Source organism: Pagrus major, chromosome 1 (genome assembly GCF_040436345.1).
Source record: "Pagrus major chromosome 1, Pma_NU_1.0".
Classification (NCBI taxonomy): domain Eukaryota; kingdom Metazoa; phylum Chordata; class Actinopteri; order Spariformes; family Sparidae; genus Pagrus; species Pagrus major.
The window spans coordinates 19,029,404-19,051,037 of record NC_133215.1 but is presented as its reverse complement, the minus strand read 5'-3'; the positions used below and the strand labels follow the sequence as shown (position 1 = coordinate 19,051,037).

Here is a 21,634-nt window from a genome sequence, read left to right as displayed (position 1 = left end):
CCATCTCTTGAAATATAATGGAACTAGATAGCACTTGGCTTGTGGTGCTCAAAACACAAACACAAATAAAAATAAGAATAAATAAATAAATGAAAAATAAATGAAAATATGACCTATTTCATGTATTAACTATTTTCTGTCTACCGAAGCTAAGTTAGCTCAGTTAGCTTGATATGATATTTGAGAGAAGGCTCATACTGTATCTCCAAAACTCGGCAACACACAACAAAACAATCTGGATAGATAAATAACACTACAAGGAAAAATATGTTTATTTTTTGGGGAGGGGGTTAACCGTCTGTACAAAAAAACAAAGTTTAAAGGCTTTTTCTTAGTCGGGTAACTTCCTGGATAAAAACATCAACAACATTTGTACCTGACTAAATAAAAGAGGGGAAAGCTGGATACCTGAAGCAATGTTTATTATTCCAAATAACTATTATCTCCTGAAAAAACACCAATAAACAACCACTAACAACCAAGGCTGCTGTCTTACATGTAAAGTTTTTTTAATCGAGCTATGAATTTTAGATGTGCCCCACTCCGACAACATGCTTGTACAGCGGCTGGTACAAGATGAAAAGAAAAATGGAAATAAAATTCTGACAAAATGTTGATTTTACGTCACTAAATGATGCATTTCTGACAGTTCTGAGACAGTTTCAGAAACACATCATTTATAGTATAATAAAGAAACGTGTTTTGCATAAGCCTGGATCCATCTAAGCTATGGTGTAATTGATGTCATTTAACTGAAGTGTCAAGGACATCATTAAAGACCCCCGCCCCCCGTCCCCCACTTCCATTCTCGTGTGACGCTACCAGTAGACATGCTGTTTGAATCCGCTGAAAGAGCCAATTTCTCTGTTCCACTCATGGTGGCAGATTGAATATGGAGGTCTTCTGCGCTAAGCTGTTGTGACTGAGCCATGTGGACAGCCTGTCTTGTCTCAACAGAGGCAGTTTGATAGTGACAAGCCCTCACCCTTCCATGTCTGTCTTATTCTGAGGCTGCCAAAGCAACTCATCTGCCTCCACTCTCTGTTAGTTTGTCTGCAGTGCTGTCAGGAGGAGGCAGTGCGAGCATGTGTGTGCAGCCGAGTGTTTTTTAGGTGTGTGTGTGTGTGCATGCGATTGAGAGAGACAGAACGCAGGCATGTGTTCATCTATGTGTGTATTGTGTGTGCATCTATGAGAGGCTCTTTAAAACGCTCTTTTATTCAGAAGCGCACTGTTCAAGGTGAGATGAGTGATGAATTATTCAGAGATATTTCCCATCGCAGGAAAAAGGTGTTTTTGGAGGTTAGACCATTGAAAGGCTGTGTATGCGTGTGTGTGTGTGTATGTGTGTGCCTTTAAAAGCAAGGGAGAGAGGGAGAAAGAGACAGAGAGGTTGAGCGAGAGAGTGAGTGGGTGTTTTGCAGGGCAGCGAGGTGGTGGAGGTGGGGCACATCTCCAATCAGCCAAACAAGCATTGTCGATGTGGAGCCATAACTGCTGATGTTAGAACAAGTAATAATTTTTCCAATTTCCCCTCAGGCAATCTTTAAAATTTCATCATCTAATCTAATTTAACATGACCGCAGCGCCTCCGTCAACTATGATTGCAGTGTCAAAAAACAAGGTGGTAATGGAGATCTAAAGTGAGACGAGATCGTTTAAACACGACGATATGCAGTGAAAGTCATGTTTGTGACGGCGGAGAGCACATATTTGTATTTATCGTGTACATATACTCACTCATTCGAGTCACACAGACTGTCAAGATCTGCATGGGTAGATCTAGAAAACGTGAGCAGTGTTCAATTACTTTTTTGTTTCTCTGCATTCCCAAGGGAGCTTTCTATATTCTCTCTAAGAACTCTGTCTTTTCTCGTTTTGCAGGCAAAGACGTGTTTGAACTATGACATGAGGGAAAGTGTGTATGACTGATGGGGAACACGTCCTACTTTAATGGGCAAATGCAGGGCCTTGTTTTGTGTCGTGAGCTGTGGCCACTAGACGTTATGTGTTATTTTAGCCACACACTGTCAGCTAAATTCTAATGTACACAACTTATGTTTGTGAGGCAGAGCACTGAATGGTTGCATTTGAATGACGTGCTGTTATGTACACACTGTCATGCATTTTTTTTTTTTCAAGATTAAGAGCAGGCCTTAAAGTGCATTATATGCAAAGATAAGGATAATGTAATTATTTAAACATGTAGTATTTTGTTCATTTTTCAAAAATATATTAAACAGCTGGTTATCAGTTACAATACTAATATCTGGGGATCTCATGCATTAAGAAGCATCATAACCCATCACGTTCTGCAGAAATGATTCATCAAGGAAACCCACATAGTCTCTTCTTTTGGGCCAATGGGCAATAGTTGTAAGCTACTTTTGTTGTTCATAATCATTAATCAACGGCTAATCTATATCTCTGGAAAAAGTCACTTTTGCTTTAACAACCGTTCTTCTTACTCTGAACTTGTTTGCTCACATCTACATCTAGATGGCAGAAGACAAATATTCATAAGGACATCATGTTTTCTATGTGTAATGATGTAGAGTTTTGTGCTGATGAACACCACCATAAATTTGTCCCGTATGAAACATTCAATTTTGTGAGCTTCCTTTTTGTCTTACAGGTGTTTTCACTGCTTGTACCTGATTACACCTCCTCTGAGGACTGAGTGGACTGAGTGGACTGTGTGTGAAATCTCTCTGACCATTATCAGACATACTCCTTTAGGGTCAGACGGTTACACCCATTGGTGGAAGAAGTAATCAGATTCTTTACTTAAGTAAAAATATTAATACCACACTTTTAAAAGTACTCTAATACAAGTAAATCAAACCTTAATAAAAAAATCAGCAATAGTGTGTAAGGATTATCATCACAACTCACTTAAAGTATCACAAGTAAAAGCACTCATTCAGTAATGAGATGGTCCCTGTCAGTGTTTATATTTTTGGATTACTATTTTGATGAGCTCATGTAAAGCCAACACAACTCTTTACAGCGTCAGCCTGGGCGGATGTCTAATTAGCTAGAATAAGTGAAAACACCTGCTGGTGTGCAGGGTCCTTGTGACAAGTAAATGGAGGAAGAGTGCAGGTGTAAGTCATGAAGTGAGTGATGGCTGGATTTCATAGCTGCTTTGTTTTCCAGCGTCCTGATATTGTGCATGCTGACTCACCGTCACGACTCGCTGGGACACTAGAATGAGGACATCGTTAGTGTCATTCCTAACACCTGCGCTTTCCCTACCAAGTCTGAAAAGCCTTGTAACTTTAATAATTCTGCCGATATCAAGTTTTTGTTTCGCTGATTTTTTTCTAAAAAAACAATAAATATCTTAAATGTAAGTATTTGCTGCGTTCCTTTGTCATTTATTTATGACAGTAAATGAAGACTCTTTAGGTTTTGGACTGTTGGCTGGACAAAAGAGGCAATTTGAAGACGTCACTTTGGCCTCTGGGAAATATAATAAGCATTTTCTTTCAATTGATAGACCAAATGATTGATCGATTAATTGTGGAATTAATCGGCAGATTGGTCAACAATGAAATTAATCATTAGTTGCAGCCCTATACTGTCAGAAAATAAGTTTATATTTGTACCTTTAGGGTTACATCAGCTTGTCACCCCTAAGGTACAGCTGTTGTACCCTATAATTTAAGGGGACAAAAACTGACCTTGTAAAAAGGAAAAAATTAGAAAAAACAGTACCCTGTACCTTTTTGACCCTCAAAAGGTACACATAGTTACCCTGAAGTCCAACATTTAGCCCTAATGGGATAAATTAGTGTAGATTGTACCTTGGGGATCATTAATGGACTCATAATGTACCCCTTTCTACGACAGTGTATCTGCTACTGTCAAAATTAGCAAAAGTGAATTGCTATGACTGTAGGCTACAGATGGTTGATTAAGGAGCCGCTCTCTACAACAATTAGGAAAGAAGATTCAAGCAGCACTTGAGCCACTGTAAAGAGGATAACGCACACAGTGTTGCTCACTTGGCCACCCACTGGTTTTTGATACAGGTTAAGGATTATTGAGATCAGGTGAGGCAGAGGGAGCTCAGTAATGTAGTGTGATAAAACTTTCATAGAGCTGTGTGAGCTCCACAATGATAAACAGTACGGATCACCTGTTATTTTTCAACCTAGAACAAAGCACTTGACATAGTGTGATGCTGTTAGACAGTGACTGGCCCCTCACCTCATCTCCGGTCCTATGACAGAGTGTCTGCGGAGCATGGCCCTGGCCCTGGCGTTGGTCAGGTTGGAGGTAGGTTCTCCATTGATGGCCAAGATGGCGTCCCCAACCCCCAGCCTGCCATCCTGGCTGACAGAGCCCCCCTGGACCACACTACGCACCAGCATGCCTGAGCCATCCTTGATAGCACTCACCGACATCCCTGCCAACATGCACACACACACACACACGCACACACGTACACAGACACATGCACATGAGCTCAGGTGAGTGGAGGCTTGGCTAAGGCTGCTTTGAATGCATGCCAAACAGACAGCCGCACAAACAAACACCTGACAGTGGCATAATCAGCATAATCAAGACAGACACTAGGCAGATTAGCACACAAACATGGCTACACATGCTTGACATTTGCACAGCATCATCCTTCACAGTCACACTCACGTACGGTGCACAAACACAATCACACACGCTCACACCGACATAGGGCATAGGGCATAGGTGACTCGGGGGTAACACATGCCAGTCGCAAAAACACCTGACTTTGGCATTATCAAATTGGATGCAAGGCGGATTACACCGACGCTTCATTAACGCAAACAGGCAGAAGGAGGTAAATCAGGCATCACACACACACACACACACACGTGCGCGCATGCGTCTCATGCACACACATAGACACAATGCAGACGGGGAAGGCTGCCGTGGCGCTTGCGTACTACAATGCTATCTAATGGAAGACTACGCACATCCACAACACTATGGTCGTACATAATTTGAAGTTGGTCAAAGAAATGACTTTGTGCTTAGTTTTGATCAAATAATAGTTTATTGTTTTTTGGTATTACATTCAAATTACAATACAATCATAGTGCATGGAATACAATCGACTGGAGACACAGCTAATGACGCTGACAAAACAAGTAGAAGACACACATTTAAAAGACATGAGAGGAAGTCTGAAGTCGTAATGATGAATGTCTCGACATCCAAAAGGTGTTGAAATACTATGACACAGCAACAAAATACATTTTTCTATTACAAACTCTGCGGCAAAATCATTAATAATAATTTATGGTAATTTCCATATGAAAATCTATTTGTTTTGACCTCAACAAAACATTGTTGGATTACCACAGACTTACAGTAAGTGCAACAGGTTCACATCATTCAAGAAAATACTTCTAAATAGGCTGTTTATATTCATGTGTTTAGACGAGCAAGGCAAGATAAAAAGACCTCATTTTAGTCCATCAGACTTTTTCCTTAACCAACCTGCTCTGAAAGCCATACAGTCCTTGTAGTTCAGAACAACCATACAATGTACATGCTGTACATATTAGCGTATCTCATCTCCGAAATTGGGCATAACTTCATTGTTACACAATGGGTAGACTTATACATGGCACCTAATAACAGGAAGCATGTAAAGTAGTACAAATAAATATTGTACTACAATACTATTGCTCATAAAACATCCCCAGTATTCAGGCCTTACAGATACAGACCATAGCTCAACCAGAGCTGAAGCTTTGCTTCAAATTCAAATATATTTAAATAAACCAAAATCACAGAAAATCTGCAAACCTTCCAGGAAAGCCATGCTACAAAAAATATCTCGGCAAGAGGACCTACAATATTTTAAACAGATGAAAACCAAAGAATGCAGTGACACATAGACTATAGGTTATGACCTTGATCTTCTCTACCTAAGAACATTTACATAATTATAAACTTTCACACACGCATGCACACACACACCCACACACACTAGAGTAGTGCAGTGCCTTATCGGAGCACTTTACCAGAATACAAATGCGTTTGCTACCTTAGCTTTGCATTGTGCCCTGAGATGAAAGTGCAGGAGCACCTAACACCCTGTTGTTTTCTCCCTTGTCATGTTTCAACAGCCAAACATTGGACTTGCTCTTGGAGCAGTAAAGACAATGTACTCTCAACCCTGGAGTACAAAAACAAATATATTTAGATCAATATTCATTTTAATAAATACTTAATATATAACAACATATACTCTTTAAATATCATTTCTTAAAATTCTATCACATTACTTGGACCCCATTCTGACCCCAAGACTATCCTCTCGGACAAATACACACAGACATCCAGTACACCCACACACTCACACTCACACACACACACACACACACACACACAGTTATCATCTCCTCCCTCAGGTATGAGGAGCACATCACTTCACCACTCCTCTTCAAGGCAGTCGTCATCACCATCGCCTATTAGCGTCATTACCGCCATGCCGGCGACGTACACACACCAAGACACCATCACCATGAGAAAGACGGAGAACATACCAAGGCTACGGTTGCCCCGGACAACAGTGATTGTCCTCTCAAAGCTGGTGCGGTGGGGCAGAGGCGGAGCTTGCTGCCTATTGTCGTCTTCCATGATGCTGAAACGATGACGCAGCTGGTTTTCCTGAGAGAGACAGCAGAGGGCATGAGTGAGTAAGAGTGTGACGATGTCGCACAAATAATCACAATCACAATGCTAACAACCTCATGTTTAGCAAGTATAATGTTTACCATTTTCACCATCTTAGTTCAGCATGTTAGCATTCTAATGCTATGTGCCAATAAAGAATGGTTATCGCAGAGAACATGTAATCCATATTTACTGTCTGTCCTTATATCCTGCACTCATAGCGCCTCAGAATTATCAATTATTTCTGTTTGTTGGTCTTGCGATTGGTTGTCACAGTCCACTATACAACTATGTTTACCGACCATGTTGAAATTCAAGTTTAACTGAGTTGAATCGAGATGAAGATGAAAGGGTGAGACTGCCTAGCTAGATGGTATCCTCGAATATCTGAATGTGAATCTCATGGTGGTGGGTGAGGCAATTGATCTAATATTTGTTGAGATAATTTAGTCTGGACCAAAGCGGTGGACCAATCGATGAACTACTGATCGATCCACCAACCGACTGACAGACATTGCCATCCCTAGAGTCATGCTGCTAGCTAAAAAGTCAAGAGTGGTGCTTGGTGAACAAATCCATACAGTAGGGTTATATAAGAGCACCAATGACGGTGGAAAATTGCAGATTTCCCCCAACACCGACTTTGATGCACATCACCTGGAGTAAATCTTACAATTAGAAAACAAATTCACTTTTCAGATGTAACATGGAACTAAAGTCCTAAACTACTATCAACACACACCATCATATTTCTGGTCTGACACCAAAATTACTTCAAACAACCATTAACTCTCCAAGGTGAAGGCCTTTGGAGTAATTCTGAAATGTAAAACATGCAGGAAGGTAGACTCCTTTGGTCCCCCCGGGCACTTCCCAAAGAAAAAGGGCAACGAGGAGATCGTCTTTGAACCTTCACAGAAAGTACGAGCAGCACTGAAGTTCTGAAGCTACCTTTGCAACAAGCCTGTCTTTGATGAGAACACACTGACACTTGCTGCTCTGAGTCTCTTTGTGTGTGTGTATACGTGTGGGAGACACCAAGGCAGCACTGTACGTCCTTGTGCGAAACCAGGTGCCAATGTCGTGCGAGCAGTAAGCGCTTTTCATTGAGAGGCAATTGTTGGTAATTAAGCAAAAGCGAGTACAAAAGGCCGCCTCAACAGGATTGAGTCGATGCCACAATGGAGGAACAAGTCTTTGACACTGAGCACTTTCGCTATACCTGACCCACTGATACTGATACTGCCGGCTGTAAGCTCCTCGCTATAGAACGTGAACAGAGAGAGCAGACGCTGCCACAGTAATCTCCTTTAGAGCAGCTAAAATGGCTACCCACTGAATCTCAGGTTTGCATGGTAATGAGCAATGCTTCTGCTGTGATGGACTGCTGCAGCGTTACAGTAACTGTCACTGCAATGATGCGTCCTGCTGGGTTTAAAGCAAGGAAATGCTAATTTACAAGACTGTGCATGATTATACAACACGCAAACAAGTTTATGTTTTTGAACGACATAACACATTTTACACTAGTGAACGTCAACAAGGACTGTGACATTTTCTACTTTTCAGATGTGTTTTCTGCAAGGAAAACTGGCGCTATTAAAACAACTTTTGGACTCTGCCCTTCCCTCTTCTGTGGACCAAACTTCTACAGATCACAAACGCTCAAAAGTGAGCAAAAAGAAACATCCAGTCCTTTGTGTGTTTTATGACATACCGTTGTACTGTAACGTGGCTGGATGATTCTGTTGTCCTCAGAGTTGTAAGTGTTGCTGTTGCTGTTGGTGTTTGCCTCCTCTGCCTCAGCTAGCAGGCTGACCTGAGTGTGGCTTTCATTGTCGTCGCAGGAAGCCCGCGCGCTCCTCTCTGAGATGGGTGTTAAGCCGCCACAAAGCTCCAGCTGAGAATGCAAAATTCCAAAAGTTGTAAAGGGAGCTGTCTGGTTAAAAGTGAGTAAATTCACATGGAAGCAAACAGCCTAAAGAAGGTGACTTGTAAATTAGACACCCTCTTCTCCTCTCCCCCTCTCTCTCCATCTGTAGTGTGGTCGAGCATTGTGTTCATCTCTCAGCTGCATTAAATATTCAGACGGCCTGTAACTGGATTCTCTGTTCCTTGTTACTAAGCCACAGTCCACAACAAAAGGGAGAAGAAATACTGTACTCTCAAGAAAAACACACATTTAAGTAATTGTCTTGCATATGTCTGTCTGTTGTCTGTGCTGTCTGATCTGACGGGTACGGTGCTGTAAAAAAGAATTTCCCCTTAGGATAATAAAGTCTAAGTTTGAAGTATATCTGTGGAAATGACTATCTATTAATATGAAACAGCATTTTGGGAAATAATTTTTAAAAATCCTGAAAAAAATCCACTTTTGAATTAAAAAGTACATGTGCTGCAATCCATGATAATTCATTTGTTATTTGAGAATTCAAATTTCCTACATGTGCACAGGTTTGGGCAACATAATGATATACTGTATGACAACATACACGCGTCTATTGTCAAAGACTTTGCCATACCATTATATACCGTAATATTCATCCCTTTGATAACTCTGGTTTATTAGGCCAGTTATTTCTACCAGTGGTACTCTGCTATTGCCAGGGGGAACATGGAGAAACAGTGGAGAAGCTCAACTAATTTGAAAAAAACAAATTAATGAACTGAAAAACACATCCACATATTGAGTCTGCTTAAATAATTAATTTAGGTGTTACTGCAATTAAGAGTGCTTGAAAACGAGCAAGCAAAAGAGCAGAGGAGATGAGACAGAAAGCTTGAAGTAATAGGAAAACTGTTGAAATAGTAAAACTAAAGTAATGGATAAATGGGTAAAAGGTCCAGCTTTTGCCACTCCATGTGTTTGCAGTACGAATGCTAACTAACTGAAATAAACAGACGGTTCAATGGTGTGAAAATACTGTAACATCCACTGTTATATGATAAAATATAATAGCCAGTTTTGAAATACATTCAAATAAACACTTTGGAATATAAATGGCTGTGCTGATGAATACATGAGTTCATCGGACTGTATGCTGGGTGAGCTGGTGCAGCAAAGGTTGGGAACCACTGTATTAGGGCCATTGTTGGCGGTGTTGACACTGAGCGTGAATTCATGAAAGCAGTAGTGGATCTTTATGTTTATTGTATTACTGTGATGAAGCACCTTGATTTGCTGGGTATTTAACACTTCTCTCGGATTATTTTAGTCAGTAAATTAGATTCAAATCCAATAATCTATATTGATATTTAAACACAAAATAACAGAAATCAGGATGAGGATTTTATCTGTATCACCCACTTCTAGTTGTAAGAATTTACTCTTTTGGGTGAAGATTCAAAGGCGATTCATTGGGCCTTTTCTTTTTTCTTTGTCCTTCAGTCTTTTATATACGTCGGTTATCATGCATGTAAATGATCTTGAAAGGTAAAAGCTCCTCAGTAGTCAGTAGTCCCGCCTTTAACTCTGGGACTTTGTGACATTACACTACATCACCATTCTGAACATTAGCATAATTTATGCCTAGCAGCTAATTTGGCAAGAATTAATTTAACACAGCTGCTCCATTGTTGTTACTAGCGCTGGCTCAGGCTAGTGTAAAGTGGCCAATCAGAGTAGACCGTGTAATCTCAGGTGGGGGGCCTTAAAGGGACAGGAGCTACAGGAGTGTTAAAAAAAGATGGGGAATACAGCGCTGCAGCACTGGACAGTATGAGAAAACTGATGTCTTTTCTGAGCATTAATCCATGTAAACCTATTCTAGTAGTAACCTAGTAGTAAAAATATTATAATATGTCTGTGTTAACGTCACAAAAACTGAAATAAATTCTCTCAAGTGTCCCACACGAAAATGTAAATGTACTCTATATTAAATTATACATACTGGCAGTGGTTTGGCAACTCCAATGCGAATAGGGCCATATCCGGTGGATTTTAGGACATGCACGGCATAATCCAGGCTGGAGCCTTCCAAGTCTGTTTCATTAACGAACATGAGTCGGTCACCGGGCAGCAGGCGACCATCTCGATCTGCAATACCTCCAGGAACTAAGGACCGGATTACCAGAACTGTTTTAGTGGCATCTTCTGGATCCTAGAGTTTGACATAAGGTTGGAAAGGACAGTTTGGTGAGGATATACATGGAAAATTTAAAATAAGATAGGCTGCAAATTAAAATGAGAGATTCATTTAATTCAGGTAAACAACAGAATAAAAGGACAGGTGTATAGTAATACTTCTATTCCTTTACACTGACTTTTTGCTCAAGATTGGACCTGTTTTCGATCTAAAATTGAAAACAGCAACTGTCAGAGCACTTTTCATTTTCCATATGCTTCTCTATGTTCTTAGAGTTTGTTAGCATTCATCCTATCCAACCTGACACTGACATTATCAGACTGCAGTCTATTTCAGTCTGTTCTATTTGTGGAAGGGCTGAGGGGCATGTCTCTGACCTGGTAGTCCAGGATACTGAAGCCCAGGCCCAACTCGCCTTTCTCCAGCTCGACCACCTGTGCCTCTCTCTCCCACATGGCCAGAGGAGGTGACATGGGGGGCACGCCACGCTTGGTGATGTCCTCAGCTGTAGGACAGGGAATGACACAGCCCTGGTCCAACTGGGACAAGCAGAGAAGAGGGAGAGGGGATTGATATACAAGAGAAGTGGCATGTCGGTAGTGTTTCGAATGCAGAGGATGTGTAACAATCCTAATGTGGTTTATCCTTTGTGTGCCTTCACCTTGTCATTGAACTCAGCCAGCAGCTCTTTCAGGGTGAGACGGACTTCATCGTCGTCTTCCTCATCACTGTCAGGAATTGTAGGGGGCACAATGCGAGAGCACACCAGGCAAACATGCATTGGCAGCTCTTTTAGAATATTGACCACCTCCTTATGTGCCACTCCAATGAGAGGGATCCCATTCACCTGCCAGGAAGATACATAATACAGCATTTTCTAAAATAGATATTCTAATGGTCTTAGTCAAGCTCCTGGGCTTTTGAAAAATACATAATACCTGCCGTTATCATACACTTGTGCCTCTATTTAAATCAGTTTGACGGTGTGTGTGTGTGTGTATGGGCCAGACAGCCCTAAAATCTGATATTTTTAGTGATATTTCAGGTTTGGGTCTCGTGATGCAATTAGTAGCCAGAGTACATCAAGCCACGGAAAGAACAATTAAAGCTGAAAGCGGTAACCGAGCGAGGCTCATTTAAAAAACGGCGCTGAACAATGGCTCTGCCGCGCCGATGTCGTCTGAAGGGAGATCAAAGGGTTGAGCTGCGACACAGATGTTGGCTCTGCGCTCTGAAGATACGAAGGACACAAGTGTGCCAGTGTGCCGTCAGTGTTTTCTATGTTGCGAGCAAAGCTACTGTGCATTGTCTGAGAGTTCATCAGACAGCTCATCATGATGAGTGATACGTGTGGGTGCGTGAACTTGCCCAGTGGAGGGGGAGGAGGGCAAGCACTCCCCCTGCAACACAAACACAAATGCACAGAGCCACACATACTCACACCCACCTTCTTATGACTGTTTTTGCTGCCTTAAGGGAAAATGTTGATTTTTTCTTACTTGAAATCGTGCTGTGTTTACTGAAAAGCTGTCAACTGTAGTGTACGGCTTAAGTGAAGATGAGTGTAGTAAGAAACTATGATACTGTGACCTCAAGATAATCCACAAGGGAGCCTTTTTTATTAGTCATCCACAGATGAAACTAATCAGTCCCACTCAGATCATATCTTATTCCAGTTTGCATCATCTCATATCTTTATTAAAGGCTGAGCTGTAGAGTAATAGGCTGAAAGGATCGGTATCATGGGTTACCTCCAGTATCTGGTCTCCGGTGAAGATCTTGCCACTTTGGCCAACAGGCCCCTCAGGTAAGACGGAGCACAGGTAGTGATGTCCCGCCCGAGCCTCCAGACTGATGCCAAGACCACTTGTCTCACCGAAGCGCTCCAGATGACACACCTGAAAGAGTGACGTGAAGTTGAGTGGTGGGAAATGAAGAAAGAGAAGCAAAGTAAAGTGAGTGGGGGGGTTTCTTCTCGTGCAGGGCTGTATAGCTTCAAAGCTTTAATATTATTTTATTCTCCTAACGTACTGAGGGTAATTTTTGCCTATAATTTGAGGGATTTATGCAATATTGTGATGCTGTGATATAACTTGTGTTCATTGTGACTGTTAAAGTTTCATGTTTCTTTATCCAACAGCTTGAGGGATCTGTGAAATGCTGATACTGTGATTTAATTGGTGTTAATTCTGATTTGTTAAAGTATTTTTTCATCTTGTCTTGTATTACGACTTAATTTCACTGAAAAAGAGTTTCCCTACGGGTCAACAGAGTGCCTCACTAAGTAAATGGTTTCTGAAAGTGAAATAACTATTAACTAAAGTTAAATTAACTCTAAATGTTTGATGTATTAATGATCGTTATTATATACTGTTATTGAAAACCTCAATAGAAGCTTTGAATGTTAAAAAAATCACATTCTAATCAGCCCTAATATTCATGTTTTTTTTTAGATTGTGTTATGCTTTTTTATATGAAATGCTTATCTTCATTACAGAGAGACGTACAATAACTTCAAATCGCGGTCCGACTGCATGCTGCCACCTCTTCCTCAGGTCCTCCTCCTCATCCGGCGTCAGTTTCACACCTGTTAAGTGTGCACACATAAAAAGACAATCACCCTCACGCCACATACACACGAACACATATGCACACAGAGACAAATACACATCTCCATTCACATCGTTCCTAGCCCCAGATGATCCAATCAATAAAGAATAGGATCCCATATGAAAACATCACCTCACCTGTTTTATGAAGAGGAGACAACATAATTCTTTTTGAGGCAAAGCAGGATGTCAACTGCACACACACACGCCCCCACACTACAGGCACACATATTCACACCCACCATCTTGTAATTTCCTGGCAAACTAATGTTTTCTCGTTCATCTATTAAAGCCTCACAGCAATCAGGGCTTATTTGGCTGCGCTCTCTAATCAAGCCCTGAAATCCTCATCTAAATAAAGCCATATATAGAGGCGGAGCGAGAGACAAATCATCTGGAATGAGCTGAATGAGTTGGATAAACACATGACTGCATGACACTATAAATAGACTCCCATCAAAGAGTGTGCTTCGCTGCCACATTGCTTTTCCCTGAGCCCAATCAGCATATCAGACTAAGACCCATGATCCAGTTCCAGACTGCAGTGCAGCATGGGAAGGGGAGCTTACCGTTTCTGGAATCGTGTCGGGGTCGTCTGCTGGCGTATGCTGCACGCCGGGAGATTTCGCGCAGAGAGCAGATTCCTGGGAGAGACGAGGAAACACATTTGAGCACACATGCCGGGATCCGATCACACATACAAACAAAAAAGATAACGTGTACAAATTCCCAACGAGCATTTGAGAGATGACAACATGCAAGAGGCCAAAAGAAGCACAAAAATATGTCTCATAAAGGTAACTCGGTCATGATTTAACTAGACAGTGCAGGTAGTACCTGGATGATTGGTTGCATAATTCCTATAAGTTTATTTTAGTGCATTCTGCCAAATGACATGTTCTCCCCCTGCTCAGCTCCTTCAAAACCAGTCCTCTTATGCTACCACTGAGTCAATACGTCCCCCTCTCTCAGCACAAAGCACCTGTCTCTTGAATCTTGTTGAGGCCCACTCTGTATGGATTGCCCTCGTGGAAGCTGTGGGAGTGACGGAGGGGCTGCAGAGGGGGAACTGGGGGCAGGATGTGACTCAGTCGGACAGCCTTCCTCAGCAGCTTCAGTCTGACCAGGGGACCTGTCCTCCTCAGCACTTCCATGGCTCGCTGCTCACTGCAGCCCTGCAGGCTCACCCCGTCCACCTGAGGGACATGTAAAAGTAGTGAGTAGAGAAAATGGAGACAGAAACATTTTGTTTCTGTGGATGAAGTGGATGGTCTTGACGTATTGCAAGGGCAGTTAAATAAAAAATGAATCAATAGTAATCAAAAATTTAAAAAGAGCTAGATTGGAACATGATGATAAAGAGATGGACAGGAGAATTCCACCTCATCAGCTAAAAAAAGACCCTAATTGGCATGGAGGGAACTACTAAAAGTTGCAAACTGGGCAGATTTAAGGATGCTGAAATCGTTAAGATTCAGCTGAGACTATATTCGAGACAACAACAAGGTATTTGTCATCAGGAAATGCAGTAAAAAAAATAAAAAAAGCCATCTGTTGTGTTTTAAGTGGAACTCACAGACAGGATGATGTCTCCAATATGGATGCGCCCATCTTGATCGACAGTGCTGCCTTTCACTATGCTCTTCACTATCACACCAGCACTGTAGACTGAAGACAGCAAGATAAATCAAAGGAAAAGTTTGCATTGATTGTATTGTCGCTCTAAACTCACATAATGCCTTACATAAAAGGTATTAAATCATAATATTAACAATAAAAATTAAACAATATTAGTTAATTTTAGGATGTTTTCAACTACAATTCTCACAGAGCATTGTAGTTGAAAACATCCTAAAATTAACTAATATTGTCAACAGAATGTGAACAAATAGCAGTTTTGACATTATGTCTATGTATTGTGTTCCACAGATATTTACTGAAGTTAGCATGCTAACTAGCTAACCCCAGCCCGGTCCAAAGTTCCTGTGCTAGCGGTGTAAACACTAACACTCCCCTGGTCCCCAAGCTCCCAGTTCAAACTGCTACCGCTGCACGGCTAACTGAGCTAACTAGCTAAGTGTAGCTACAGTTAGCAGCAGTTAGTGGTTACTTTGGTGATATGCTTTGTTTTAAGTACGAATTTGATTGCCAATTCTAACATACTGCACCGTTAATGATCTTTAGCTCATTTTTTAACTTCAACTAGATATTATTACCTGAGTTTAGGTCACCTATGTAGCTTGAGATGCTGAATCCCAGGCCACGACTGTTTTTAGTGAACTGCACGCTGAACTCATAGTCATCATTCAAGTCACCGAGCTGGAAAAAACACACACAGAAAAAAAAACAATGTTTATCTTTAAGGTTAAGAGGACACTGATTTCAACATTTAAAGGCACTGATTAGCCAATTATTTTACATAAAGTTTGCATTTGACGTTAATTATGTGCTGTTATGCTTTAAGCATATGCTCACACACACACACACACACCTTGTCGTCCAAGCTGTCCTGACTGAGTACAGGTGAGGAAACGTGGTTGTCCTTGATGATATCCCTGGCGATGAGCAGTTTCACCTTGCTACCAGCATTTCGCAGAACCTGGGCCAGGTGGTCATTTTTGAACGGATGAAATGCGATAGCGTTTGACAAGTTATAAATAAATAACATAAAAAGAGACAGCTGCTCTGAAGAGACAGTAGATTAGTACCATTTGGAAGGTTTCATCAGCTGTGTGGGAAACATTCCCGGATGGTTCAGGCTCAGGAAAGTGGCTGTACACTGCTCTTTAATAGAGGTGGGGCAGGTAACAAGACTAACATAGAGGTGGACCACATATCTGCTTCCCTGAGCTTTTCTGTGGAATCACCTGTGGTCTAACAGTGGATCAGCTTCAGCTCATCATCTACTTTTATACATTTGTTTAAATGATACCTCACCTGTGCCACCTGCTCGCTGCTCATGCCTGCCAGATCTGTATCTCCAATACGCAGGATTTGATCTCCGCTACGCAGGCGCTTATCCTACAGAGGCACATTTCAACAAAAACATTTAGTGGGTACACAATTTCTCGTTTCCACACTTCGGTCTTTAGTTCTTCAGCTTTAGATGTACTGATAGGTGTATTTTGTAGAGCCAGGGTAGCTGTTTCCCCCACTTCCAGGTTTAGATTATGCTAAGCTAATCAAAACATGTCAGCGGTTTTGTATTTGCTGGACAGAAATGACAGCAGTAATGATCTTTTCATGTACAGTAATGCTCGACAAGAAAGCGTGTTGAGTTATAACTTTAATTGGCTAGTTAAGGTTTGGCTTTATGATTGATTGGCGGGTGTATTTACCTGTCCGGCAGCTCCACCAGGAAGGATGGTCTTGACCATGACTCCTGTGCTCCGGCCTCCTATGATGCCAAAACCGAGCCCTTTCCCATCATTGGTCAGCTCTATCATCTCCACATGACGCCTCTAACATGGCAGAGGTCAGGAGAACAGAGAGGGAGACAGAAAAGGAGGAGAGAGAGAAAATCTATTGTTATTGAGCTGTTAAATAACAATGGGTATGATCCAGCCTACACCCACAGACACACATTTACCAGCTCTACGGTTACACGTCACATGTGAGCTTACTGTACCTCATGAGCAATAGCAGACAGGTTTCTCCCCATCGACATGGTGCGGGAGATTCGAGGGGGAGTGCAGTACTAAAAAATAAATGTCATGTGTAAAACAAAAGCAAACCTGATACGATCAGCTGAAACCCTCAGACGATGTTATATCTACCTGTGCCTGAGTTTTATAATGCAGTGTAATATTCTCAAATGTAAAATGTGACATTTTGAACGGCGGTGTGTTACATTTTACAATTGAAAAGAAAATATATTTGGTCTGTTCATAGACGGAGCGCTTTAAGAATAAATTGCTCCCTATTACTAAACTCATCCTAAGTGATCTCACATTTGCGATGGATATTATACATACTTGTGATTCGGTGTGAATGCAGTTGTCTGTGTACATGTCTGAGTAGGACAGATCCGGCGAGCCCAGGGAACAAGCGCTGCCGTCCCTGTTGGCGGATTGGGCGGTGCTGGGCCTTCGGTTCTCGATGGCCCATGTGTAGGAGTCGCTGTGGCTCAGGCCCAGCGGCATGCCCTGGCAGGGGCCACAGTTCATGGACACGGATTTGGAAATGCCCTTCCCCTGGTAGGACTGAGGGGAAGAAGAAGAGGAGGATAAAGGTGTAAAAATGGCGAGGACGCATATAAAAGAGAGAGTGGGATAAAGAGAGACAGGAGATGAGTCGGAGAAGGATTGAGGGATCCAAGCGAAGGGAGTAAGAAATGGATGGGGGCGATAAAGAGATGGGGAGAGTGGATTGATAGAGAGGTGGAGGCATTAATTGAAGAAAGGAGATATGGAGACAGAGAGGAATGGGATGAGGGTGGGAGAGCGATGGAGGGAAATAGAAAGGATAAAGAAATTGAGAAAGGAGGGCATTGTGAGACAATGAAGAAAGATGTGGGAGGGAGGAGGGAGGAGGGGGAGGGAGGGTAAATGTGTGTTAGCCGAAAGAAAAAATAGTAGAAAAAGATAGCTTTAAAACGGAGCAGAGCAGGAAAAGATAGGAGAGCAGGAACACGAGGATCTGAGATAAACGCTTCCGTTCAATACCACATAACCACAAAACCGTTCCCTTCTTGTCTTTTAGGTTTGCTGTTTCAAAGTTAAAAAAAGGAGTTTCAGAAGATTTCTGATCTATATTCCATTCCAGCAACTTCGACACCTGTTGAAACAGCAGTAACAGAACAAAAGACAGAGCACTAACAAAATACTAATAAGCAACGTCGCACTCCTTTGAGTCGCACTTATTATTCTCAGCGCTTTATCTATATAAAAACCTGTGAATTTTACAACCAGAACTTGATCTCATAAAAACTGTGTCGATGCCTGTCCCACTAAGAATCCAGAAGCCTCTGACATAATCCAGTGCCGCGTTTCCTGGAGCGCAGAGATGCCAAATGGCTACAGGCTCCCACACACAAAGCTAATGTAATAATGCTTGTGTGTGTAGATCTGTGGCGCTTATAGCATTAGCCTATTACAGTAGACCGCAACAGACAACTACAAAGCCGTGATGATTAACGCTGACAAACAAGTTAAATACCTTGATGGTGGAACAAACGTCATATACCAACATGTGCGCCGTATACTGCACATGATGAAGCGGATTTGTGCAAATGAACATTGCTTGGTGACCACATCCCACACATCGGCTCAAAACTTATAACAAGGTTACATATGACTTCTGCAAACTCCTCCACATGATATAGCCACTTCTCTCCCCCCACCCCACCCCCCCACCCCCCATCCTCTCTCCCTCTCCCTCTCTCTCTTTCTCGGGGCTTTAGTGGTAAGCTTAGGTAAGCTGATTACTCATCCAGTTTGGTTCCTGCATTCAGTATTTTGGGAACGATTCCGGCTCCTTCCCCACCATTCACTATACACCAAACGCCCACATGCTCACGCTGTACCTTCGCTGGGGGCTTCCGCTGAGCTTGCTGTAAGCTGAGTATATGGTGGAACAGGGGGCTCTGCAGGACAGTCTTTAGCAGGGAGAGTTTCTCCTGCGTGGGGGCCTCTCCTCTCTCCTTCAGTTTGGCTTGCAGCCTCTCCACAGCCTCCAAGGCACGCTGAGTATCTGCAGAGGAATTGTATATCATTTGTGTCACTCAGGCACAGGATTTCTTCCTGTTAAGTGTGTTCAAGCAGCTGCTGTGTGACCCTGACACAAACCCAGACTTTTTTTTATAATAAGCTATGAAATGTCAATACTTAAAGGGGCGATATGTATATTGGGGAGATGAAATTCAAACTCAGAGTTTTAATATTTACATTACTGAGGGATGATGCAAACTCAGAAATATGTATATTTTTTTCCGTAACTAAATAAACAAGCTGTTCTCAGAGGAAAATAAGATCCCCAGAACACTGTTTGAAGCTAGAAAGGTGGCAGGGTCCGCCACATATAAACAAAGTAACACAGTATGAAATAGTGTTGTTCTTTAAGGTCAGTTTTGTTTATTCAGTTTGTTTGGGCATAAAAAAACAGTCAGTGAAGATCTTTCTGTTGGGATTAAAATTTCTTCCCCAAACTACATAGTGCTCCTTTAATAGGGACCGTTAAAATACAACATCTGTCTCTAGGATCCATTATGACATCCTCTGTCAGCACTGATCCACAGTGTGATAACTATTAATAAACACATTTTGGAGTTTTGAGTGGACAGGAAATTATTCTGAAAGAATAACCCTGCTGAGAGTGAGTTCTTTCAGTTCCAAAGTTTTTCCAAATGCTGTCACCTCACCTGGCAAAGTTTAAAAAATTCGGGGTCACTTGTGTGCAGCAAAATGTTCCCTTTATTAGACAACTTCATCAAGGAACATTTAAATAGTGCAAAAGAAGGACGTGCCATCCCTTCTGCAGCACTATAAAAACAAAGACAACAACTGAAATGTTGCATCAGGTCATGTTGCCCTTGTTTTTTGGTGTCTGTGTGTGAGCAGCGGCTAATGAGCACAAGCCACAAATGCAGTAATTGTATGTGGCAGAAGGTTAAGACCCTGTAAACTCTTCACCACAAAGTTTTGACTACCGACCAGACTCTGAGTCCTGTGCCACCTGCACATGTGACTATTCCCTCCTGTCTGCCCGCAGCCGCCATACCTGACACCTTAATTGTAAGCCTCTGACGGCGAGTCTCACTGAGGATACTGGAACATGTTTGGCTTTAAACAGCCCTCTACATCTGCAAATCACTTACCCATGATCTCCATCGTAGCCTGACAGATTGTTCCGATGAATTGTTTCTTTGTTGCTTTCTGTCTCAGTTAAATGTCATTGTTCTCTGTTTGGCACCTGCAACGTGTACAACATCAACAACAACGTTTACTGCTGTAACATGACACTTATGCACATGGTCTATTTTCATTTTTGTGGCTGAGCATTTGTGAAAGTTGGCAGTCCACTGTTGATCTGTGTTTATCATAATTACACTTTTATTACCCTACTGTACCAATGTGTATTTTACATATGCTCAGTAACATGTATCATTTTACCTCTACATCCCCTCACAAGGCCATGCTTGTTTGCAAGCGCCTTGCTTGTGCACTAATGCTCTTTAGCAGGATTTAAATCTTCTCCAAAAGGCTTTATCAGCCAGTGATGCTAATTAACAGCGACACATGGCCTCCCGACCATTCTGACTTGAGGGGAAGCCTGTATAGCATCAAAGCACGATACCAATGACATGATTTGATTTGCAAAACGATGGGCTGGAAATGACAACGTCTCATCTTAAATGTAATTAAGGCCCATTGATAGGCATACGGGGTATCGCAGTATTTATATGCCCTTCACGGCAGCCTAATGAAATCTATATCTTATACCTGTTGATATTAAAGCGACACTGACGGCTTCAGAATAATAAAAAAAAAAAAATCATTACACACGAATGATTTACAGCAATTACGCAGACCAATTAGCTCCTAATTTGATATGTAATCCACCAAACGGTCTGTTTAATTTCTTTAAAAGTGACCCGGGCGCATTAGACCTATCACTGTGACGAACAGGCGGACATCATGGACAGTCCAGTATCGCTTGTTGCTGAAAGCCTCATCTCACCTCCATTGCAGCGCCGGTGGGCTATCAACAGGTCCCCACTCCAAGCACAGCACAACCAGCACCGCCTCCACCGGTCCGCAGGGTGAATTTAGCAGCACCGAACTCCGAGGACGACACTTTCCTGACGGGACAAGTCATCACAGCTTGTGGAAAGAGAGAGAGACGACAAGATATCAAGAAGCAAGCTGTGCGCTTTATTTTCCAGCATTGTGTCCGCGCGGCTTGTGAGCGCTCCGCGCAGTGCGCATGTCACCCTCTGATCTTCAGGCACAGAGGGCTCATCCCTAATGAAAAAGAAGTAGCCTACAGTAATCCTGTAATGCATTCCACTGGGACACTGCAGATAAATCTTGGGGATATTGTGGTGACAGCCAAGTAAACCCCGGACTTGTTTAGCTATCCTACAGGGACCCTTTGAGGATGTTTCAAATAATGTGGGAATATTATAAGAAATCATATCATGGAAAAATGGGTCGTCAGATCTGTTAAAAGGCTAATTTCCATTGGCCATTTAGACCTCATTTTTCCCTAAAAGCATTTCCAGCTTATTGCTGCTGTGAATTTGGCATTTTCTCATTTTTAGCTTTGCCC

At 42.0% G+C, this 21,634-nt stretch overlaps 1 protein-coding gene across 1 annotated transcript in view; it reads right to left on the bottom strand.

The window, feature by feature from the left end:
• LOC140995813 (multiple PDZ domain protein) overlaps nucleotides 1–20,193 on the bottom strand; it is a 39,249-nt gene extending 19,056 nt beyond the window's left edge. Inside the window, exons 1-19 of the mRNA XM_073465963.1 lie at nucleotides 20,181–20,193; nucleotides 18,891–19,057; nucleotides 17,341–17,559; nucleotides 16,995–17,063; nucleotides 16,705–16,827; nucleotides 16,304–16,387; nucleotides 15,858–15,965; nucleotides 15,583–15,685; nucleotides 14,943–15,034; nucleotides 14,349–14,562; nucleotides 13,936–14,010; nucleotides 13,265–13,344; nucleotides 12,509–12,655; nucleotides 11,419–11,604; nucleotides 11,135–11,296; nucleotides 10,563–10,772; nucleotides 8,390–8,572; nucleotides 6,543–6,666; nucleotides 4,216–4,414 (exon numbers count right to left, since the gene is read on the bottom strand). Of these exons, the coding sequence (XP_073322064.1) occupies nucleotides 4,216–4,414; nucleotides 6,543–6,666; nucleotides 8,390–8,572; nucleotides 10,563–10,772; nucleotides 11,135–11,296; nucleotides 11,419–11,604; nucleotides 12,509–12,655; nucleotides 13,265–13,344; nucleotides 13,936–14,010; nucleotides 14,349–14,562; nucleotides 14,943–15,034; nucleotides 15,583–15,685; nucleotides 15,858–15,965; nucleotides 16,304–16,387; nucleotides 16,705–16,827; nucleotides 16,995–17,063; nucleotides 17,341–17,559; nucleotides 18,891–19,057; nucleotides 20,181–20,193 (2,558 nt within the window). The remainder of the gene's footprint in view (nucleotides 1–4,215; nucleotides 4,415–6,542; nucleotides 6,667–8,389; nucleotides 8,573–10,562; nucleotides 10,773–11,134; nucleotides 11,297–11,418; nucleotides 11,605–12,508; nucleotides 12,656–13,264; nucleotides 13,345–13,935; nucleotides 14,011–14,348; nucleotides 14,563–14,942; nucleotides 15,035–15,582; nucleotides 15,686–15,857; nucleotides 15,966–16,303; nucleotides 16,388–16,704; nucleotides 16,828–16,994; nucleotides 17,064–17,340; nucleotides 17,560–18,890; nucleotides 19,058–20,180) is intronic.
• Between the last annotated feature and the right edge of the window lie 1,441 nt (nucleotides 20,194–21,634).